This window comes from Humulus lupulus, chromosome 4 (genome assembly GCF_963169125.1).
Source record: "Humulus lupulus chromosome 4, drHumLupu1.1, whole genome shotgun sequence".
In the NCBI taxonomy this organism is placed as follows: Eukaryota; Viridiplantae; Streptophyta; class Magnoliopsida; order Rosales; family Cannabaceae; genus Humulus; species Humulus lupulus.
The window spans coordinates 2282834-2290778 of NC_084796.1; the positions used below are offsets into that span (position 1 = coordinate 2282834).

General features: G+C 31.4%; 1 protein-coding gene across 1 annotated transcript; it reads right to left on the minus strand.

Annotated features, from left to right (window-relative positions):
• Nucleotides 1-1074: 1074 nt before the first annotated feature.
• On the minus strand, nt 1075-7720 carry LOC133829638 (carotenoid 9,10(9',10')-cleavage dioxygenase 1-like). The gene is made up of 14 exons (XM_062259373.1): nt 7127-7720; nt 6950-7020; nt 6354-6368; nt 5939-6050; nt 5566-5665; nt 5125-5187; nt 4871-4981; nt 4570-4754; nt 3747-3885; nt 3528-3642; nt 3339-3440; nt 2308-2559; nt 1783-1894; nt 1075-1582 (listed from the first exon to the last, which is right to left on the minus strand). The coding sequence occupies exons 1-14, from the start codon at nt 7592-7594 to the stop codon at nt 1553-1555; spliced, it is 1875 nt and encodes a 624-aa protein (XP_062115357.1). The 5' UTR covers nt 7595-7720; the 3' UTR covers nt 1075-1552.
• Nucleotides 7721-7945: the final 225 nt, after the last annotated feature.

Consider the following 7945-nt stretch of genomic DNA (forward strand, 5'->3'; position numbering starts at 1 on the left):
TATACGTGGATTTTAAATTTAAGGTTCTTGCTAGTTTTTTTAAAAAAACAATTTGTTACTAATTCACAATAGATTATATTGTATCTTTAATATAATATTATTCTAATAAGTGAGTTTAATATTAATTAAATTTTATTTAAGTTATAAAACATATGCTTTTTAAATAATTATCATTGTAAAATATCTCAAAAATATTATATTTTAATTTGTTTAATTATTTATTATTTTTAAATAATTATCATTCTAAAATATCTCAAAAATATTCTATTTTAATTTGTTTAATTATTTATTATTTTAAAATAATTATAATTGTAAAATATCTCAAAAATATCCTATTATCATATTTTAATTTTTTTAATTATTTATTTTACTTTATTTAAGTGTAAGTGTTTACAAACTATTGTTAAATATAAGAATATTTAGTTAAAGTTATAATTAAAAAAAACCTTTAAAACTAAGAATTTATGTGATCTACATACTTATTATATAGAAGAGATATAGATTTGGTAGTGGTACACTGTTCCTCATCACCAGAAATCAAGTCGCTTGCTGTTATTGGTGTAATTTAATATCAGGTCTTACATATTTGAATTTAATAAGTGTTATGGGGTATCACTAACTAATTATGGGGTGTCACATCATATAGTGTTGGACACCTTAAAATGACAAATAACAACACTCGTATTCAAAAAGCCAAATTAGTGTTTTGATGTATATATTCAAGACCTCGTGATAGTTTTATAATAGTTAGATTAGATATACTTACCATTTTCTATTAAAAAGAGGTTATCTATCTAATCAAGAGGATATAAGAGGTGTCCTAAGAGCAAACTATTCTCTCTTATTTTTCAATGTAGCTTCACTTCACTAATGTTATTTGGGCTTAATTACATATACATGTATTATTATCTTTGGAATTTTGCAGTTAATTTAGTTGGTTATAATTCTTTTTACGTTTTCTTAGATCACAAGTAAACTGGTTTTTGAGTTGTGTGTGTGCCTCATTCAAGTCCCAGATTTCACATTTGTATCTTAATAAAATTTCTATGCCATATTTGAGTTGTGAGAGAGTAATTCTATCAATGAAAATATAATCCACTAAGGATTTGAAGTTCTGACATTTCATAACTGTGTAGCCAATTGCACAAGGAGAGCATACGCACCATTGAAGGAGATAGCTTGTAACTTAAGGAACAAGGAACAAATTATTGCCATTACAAAGTTGAATCTTTACCTAACATTAGTGCAAAAACAGATCATTTAATCGCGAAAGTGTAAAAACGCAAGCGCTTAGCCTCCTCCACTTCAGACCTGTTCTTGTCATTTTCTATTGAAATTTGTTATCTTATCTAATCAAAAGGATATAAGGTCTCCTAAGAACACACATTAATCTTGTCGAATTTTTTTAAGGTAACTTTCTTCTACCTTTTCTTTTTGAACAAGGAAACTATGATTCTATAACAAATTATTGTCATTATCAAAGGGGACTCTTTACCTAAGATTAGTTCTAAAACATATTATTTGGCCTAGAAACTAGGAGTATGTGGACACTTCAGAGCTCTGCTTGTTCTTGTATTTGTTCCTGAACAAGAACCAAAAAAAGAAAAAGCTTAATTTTCAGCTTCATCCAAATGACAATATATAATCTTTGTTAAAAGGCTCTTTCTTTTGTCTTTATAGAATACAAGTTTCCATTTAGATTCAGTTTATGCATTTCAACACTCAAAACATATTTAGCTTAAAATCCTACACTGGTTTTGAGTATGAGTAATATTGACTGACCTCGGTGAGAAAGAAGGCATGGAATCCATATGGAACTCTACAAGGCAAATCAATTACAGCAATTGGATCTTCTGACATTGTTTTTGCATCAATCACATGCGCCTTTGATTTTCTGCAAGGTGAAAGAAATATAGTTACTACTACAACAAAGGTCTTTCACGTCACTATAAAACCGCGTAATAAGACTCGTACAAAAAATGGTATTTTTATAATAATTATATATAAAATGTTATTTTTCTAAATTTGAAGGCCTTCTTAACCAGAGGCTTAGACACAGGCCTGACCCGCCTATGCCAGAGCTAAGCCGGCATGTCAGTGAGCACATGTGAGTGACGCGGTACAACACATAAAAAAAGTCCTTTAGTTGTAGTAGTGAGTCTATAGTCACAAAGATTGTAACTAATTACATATCTTCAGCATAAGTTAGCATTGACTCTATGAACAAATTCATTAGAAAAAAAACTCAATGCAGAAATTGGCCAATAAGATTGTAATAATGTTACTGTGAAATAAATGAAGTAATACCCAGAATTCTCATCATGAACAAAGAATATTAGGTAGCCATCATCTTCTTCAGAGTTGACTCCATGAACCTTGGGGACAAATATAGCCTCAGAACCAAATATACCAGGTCCAAGATCATAGAGGCCCTCAACATTTCCACCAACCTCAAGACATGTTTTATCTCTCATTGGTTCAGCATGCAGATCAAACTTCACAATTCCTGTGACTTTTGCAAAGTCGTCCAATCTGGCTCCATATACATACCGTTGTTTCCTGTTCTCACTCACACAAAAATAGATGTGTATAAAATGGAAGCATATAAATATATATATATATATATATATATATTTATAAGAAACATCAGATATGAAAGAGAGTGTATATACATACTATTGATTGGTTCTTACAACTCCATCAAACCAGTAAGTACAAATTATATAACGAAGAATAACTTATGAGAACTCTTATTGATCTTGCTGAAATGAATTATACAAACTTCCAAGCATTCAAGAGGCATGGTAATCAATCCAGACTAGCCACTATGTAGTCTTATTCTTTCTTCTAGCATAGGTAAACCTTATAGGTGGCCTAACAACTATATACCTGGAGTTTTGACGAGGCTTTGGATACCAAACGATGCAATGGATTGGATTGGATTGGTGAGCAAAACTCAAGCCAAATCCATAGCAAACAAGACCCAAATGGGAGAAACTCTCTCTCAACTCTATATTAATATTCATTAATGTCCTAATACATTCCTACTCATAAGCATATATAGCCCATTAACAAATATGACACCATAATAGAAATAACATAAAATAAAACACATAAAGGAATTAACCAATTAGCCTAACAAATTATACTATTCTAGAATATTCATAATTATTCTCCTACATCATAAATTTTAGTAATTTCATTCCAATAAAACTATATTTACACCATTCTTAATCTATGTATTCTCTTCTATTTTTAATCAATTAAATAGTGTAATAGAATAGATGGCTTTCTCTATTCTCATCTCTACCAATATATACATATATATATATGTATACCTGCCACTGTAACTCTTATTCACTTTAGGAAAATCTACATGTGATGCTGAAAGTTGTTTTTGGGAAGCTAGACCGGTTTTCATGTTGAACCTCATCTCATACCTAAGGGATTAACAAGAAATAATAATTAATATATCACTAGATCAGATACATAATGAGAAACTTTTTTTTAACTAATAAATCTCTTACAGAGAAGTGGTTGTATCAAACTTTTCTTTGACTTGCCCACTGTACAATCCCAAATCAGAGTTCTCAATACGACAACTGATCATAACAACTTCATCATCTTCCTCCCAAGCATTTGCTATGAATTAATTGGCCAAAAAAGAAAGTTAAGGAAAATAACAAAAATGAGCATAACAACACAAGGCAGCAAAGGTAGAATGGTGAAGAAAACAAAATGAGCACCAGTATGGAATATGAAGCAATTTGGAAGCTCAAACCATTTGATCAGAAGCTCATCTTTCGCATACCGTGGAAGCACGCCAAAGCGAGCCTTTCTGGTGGTGTCAAACGAGAACATCAGTTTATTTTCCTTCACCATTTCCTGGAATTTGAAACTCAATGATATAAGCCTAACACAGCTTCTTGTGGACTGATTGTTAATACAGTTAGAAGTTAGTTCTGTTTCTTACTTTTTCAATTTGTGTCACTGCAGCAGCACGTGTCTTGGTTCTAATTATTGATATAAATGTGGTTTCTCTTAATCTAGATCATCAGATTCTTGAAAGAGATTTATAGTCAGAAAAATCTGCAACAGTGAGAGTGTTTTGGCCTAGTGAGTGCATAGAAAGTGTACTTGTACTGTGAGCTGGAGGGTGTTAACCTTGTTCATCTAGTGGATTTGACTAGGGATCAATACTCTGTCTTAGATTAGAGTATGATCATTTAAAAACCCACCCGAGTACTTCTTGTGTTCTGCTGTGTTTTATGCTTTAACTTCTTTCTATGTGTGTTCACGTGCTAGCTGTGTTCTATACGAGGTTGGAGGACTCAAAGATCCTCACAAAAACACAACGACCTCAATTATGCTAATATATGACACCAACACACATTGTACACTTGTGTTTGATGTCCATGTTCTTATAAATGTGTGAAAGTTTTATGTGGGACTGTTTTGAACAGCTTGTCTGAGCTTTTAACTCTAAGATCATAGTAAGAATCACAGGATTCCATCTTGAAACAAATTAAAATGAATGGAGTGTCTCATCAACAGTATACAAACATATACCTTTAGTCTGAAAATCAAGGGAAGATCCATGAAAATGGCATAATTCTCAGTAATGGCAAAGTCATGCATCATGATGGGATCTGATACTGTAATAGGTACTGGATCATGCATGAAACCATCCTTGGAAATAACTCTGTAAGTGATGTATGGAGGAGTATGCGCAGAACCATATGTAAACATCTCTCCTGCATTATTATTAGGAACTTTGTAATAAACAAAGAGAAAATATGATTCACTATATATTATATATAGGCCAACTCTCTCCTATTGATGTGTTTATATGAGGATCTCATCTCTTCACCTGTAAATGGATCAACCTTTGGATGAGCTGTGAATGGATGTGTCAATCTCTTCTCATAATCCAACTGGCCAAGTGTTTGAAGATCTCCATCTTCCAAAACTTTAATGACATCTTTCTCATGATTAAACATGAATAATTTCAGTTCACTTTAGAAGCAAAAAAATTTAATGCAAAGCAATATATTCTTATGCTATCAAAAGCTAGCAGAAGTGCAAATTAATCTAATAAGGAAAGTGAAGAAAAGCTATGCTTACATGGTTTGTCAGCCTCTGACAGTGCCAGAAGTTTTCCATGGTGATAAACAAGAGCTGTATTAGCTGGAAAAAAGGTATTCAAACAGTCAGTTCTGGTTTAGGAAAATAGTTAGTGATCAGTATATATAATAAGCAATTACATATGTTAGTTTTTAAATTCAAATATTAAGTTATCCGTAACTAAAACAAATTCTATCATATATTTAGCTCCTAATTCAATTTCAAATTCAGTTGTTGAATATCAATGCTCATGAGTAAGAGTTAATAGAGATTGAGTGTACCAAACTTCAATGGCGTGAAGTTTGCATTCTTAGGCTTCACTATATTTTACCAATCCTTATTTATATTCTATATTTAGGATTGATTAATTTCTAAAATTACATTCACATAAAGACAGATATTTCAGTACCAGATATGTAGTAGAGTTGTGCTTAATTATACCTGTTCCATTTCCATATGAAAGATCTAATACTTTGAGCTTTCCTCTCAGAATTTGCATGATCACCGCGAGTAATCCAAAATGCCCTTTCAGGTCTCCAATCTGAATGTTTGCATTAAAATAAAATGAAGTTTGAAACTAATAAAAATTAATTTGAAATCTAAGCTCAATTAATTAAACCAGATTTTGTAATCTTAAAACTCAGAAATTACTTTGGACATTTTAATTAATCTTTCATAAGCATTATTATTACAAGGGAGAGCCAATAATTTTGAAGAAAACTTGGATTTCATGAATATTCAGTCACCTGACAACTTGAGCCTAAATGGTGATTGAAAATGAATCAAATTCTTAAGTAATTCTTGTTATTATTACCTTCATGAATTTGGGAGCTCCAAAGTATTCTTCTTGTTGAAGACGTGATGTTCTAACATAACGAGAGACATATGTTGCTTTTCCATCCTTAATGCGCAAACCATGAATCATACTGCAAATTTACCAAATCTACATAATTGGTGTTATTTTGAAAAATGGTGAAAATCTACTATATTTTATTCTACTGTCATTTTGCAAAATGGTGAAAATAGACTATTTTGTTATGCCGCTTTGCAAAATGGCCTTCAGACACAGTCAGACGAAGCGTCGAGTGGCCTGGAAGGCCTTTAAGGCCATTTTGCAAAACATTTTCAAAAAAAGACTGGTATGCAAAGTAATTTCAAAAGAAAGCTATTTGCTACCAAATGTTACTCATTTAAACAAGGTTTTAGAATAATGAAGTCAATATATATACCCATCTCCATCAAACCTGCACACATAGAGCAAAGGAAACAAAATCAGTGTCCAAATCTGACACCTAATATACAAGTTAGTTTCAAATGATCAAGATGACAACAATCAATTCAAGAAGACTTTATTTTTATACAAAATACAAGGTTGTTTATTCAGTTATTAGTCCTAGGTTTACTAATTTTAGTAAGTCTGGTTAAGTCCTATGTATAATAACCAGATAAGTTTCTTATCTGTAGACTAGCATTTTACATTCAAAGAAAGAAAATCATTGAGAGAGTTTTGAAAGCTCAAGACATGGTATTACTCTTTTCTCTTTTTTATTGCTTTCAGTTAAGTTAAATCTTTTGTTTCCAACTATCAGATAACCACCTAATAATAGTTTTACATCTGAACTAGTTTTTCAATTTACATATTTATTCTGAAGAATTATTAAGCTGTGATTTTTCCAATAAGGAGGTTAAAATGACAAAAGAGAAATGTGACCCTTTGAAACAAAATAAACTAAGCTCAAAATCTATCAAAAAAAATTGGTTTTCACTACCTATAATTTGATTAATACAACTTATAAAATGATCAAAAGAAAAGATGTGTAGATACCAGTGATATCCAGCTAGTGGAGCAAACTTGGGATTAGGACCAACTCGAAGAAACTCTCCATTTAAGCACTCCTGCATATATATATACAGTATATACACACAAGTAGCTACCATGTTATATACTAAGAAAAAGCTCAATATAATAAAGAGAGGTCACGAAAGAAGAAGCATTACAGACCGGAAGGTAGCCAATGAGAGGGAGGTCTTTGACGGGAGGAGTTTCATGGAGAACTGGAGCATAATTACCAGAGAGAAAATGGTGGTGAGACAAAGAAGAGTCATGCATAAGCATAACCATGAGATTCTCAAACAAGTCGAGGAGCTTCGAAAAGAAGCCTTTGTTAGGCTTTGGATTAACAGAGACAACTCCATAACCACCACCACGATAGTCATTGTTGTAGCTAAGCTTGTTCACGTCCAATTTCGTCAATGGTTGAAGCTTAATGGCCATACGTTTGTAATGCATTACAAGTCTCATTCTTTTACTCTTTTTAGGTGTTCGATGATTGTTCATAGCTATTAGCTTGACACCAAAGAAGGGTTCGAGCCAATGCTTTATTTCTGTCCTAGTCGATCCTGATGTGACATTAGGAGTATATAACCGAATACTTTTGTGTGTAACTACTAAATTTTTCATTCCATTCATAGATATTATTCACTATGAATGCTAGTCTCAATAAAACTGTTAGTTGTTAATGCATTTATATTAGTTTTCAGTTATGTATGGATGATGAGATTTCATTATTACGAAGACAATATTCCAATTAAGGACTTCTTTTTCAAGCTATCACATCTTAATAATATTATTGGTCAGGGAGTATAATAAAAGGTTACGTAAGGTCGTAACGTGCAAGAAATAACTATATTATTGTAGTATCTTAAAAGAAAAGAAAGAAATATATATGTATGTATATTTAATATTTAACGATTTAGAAATTGTATTTCTATTACTTTTTTATTTTTGTTTTCAATTTTTTACAATATAAGATTGATTTTT

What these genes read in the sequence shown, in the direction of transcription:
- LOC133829638 (XM_062259373.1), bottom strand. Translation starts at nt 7,594, where the DNA reads ATGAATGGAATGAAAAATTTAGTAGTTACACACAAAAGTATTCGGTTA. An exon ending in CTCTCATTGGCTACCTTCCG is followed by an intron (nt 7,021 to 7,126) that starts GTCTGTAATGCT and finishes ATATATATGCAG; the next exon opens with GAGTGCTTAAATGGAGAGTT. An exon ending in ATGCCTTCTTTCTCACCGAG is followed by an intron (nt 1,583 to 1,782) that starts GTCAGTCAATAT and finishes GTTCTTGTTCAG; the next exon opens with GAACAAATACAAGAACAAGC.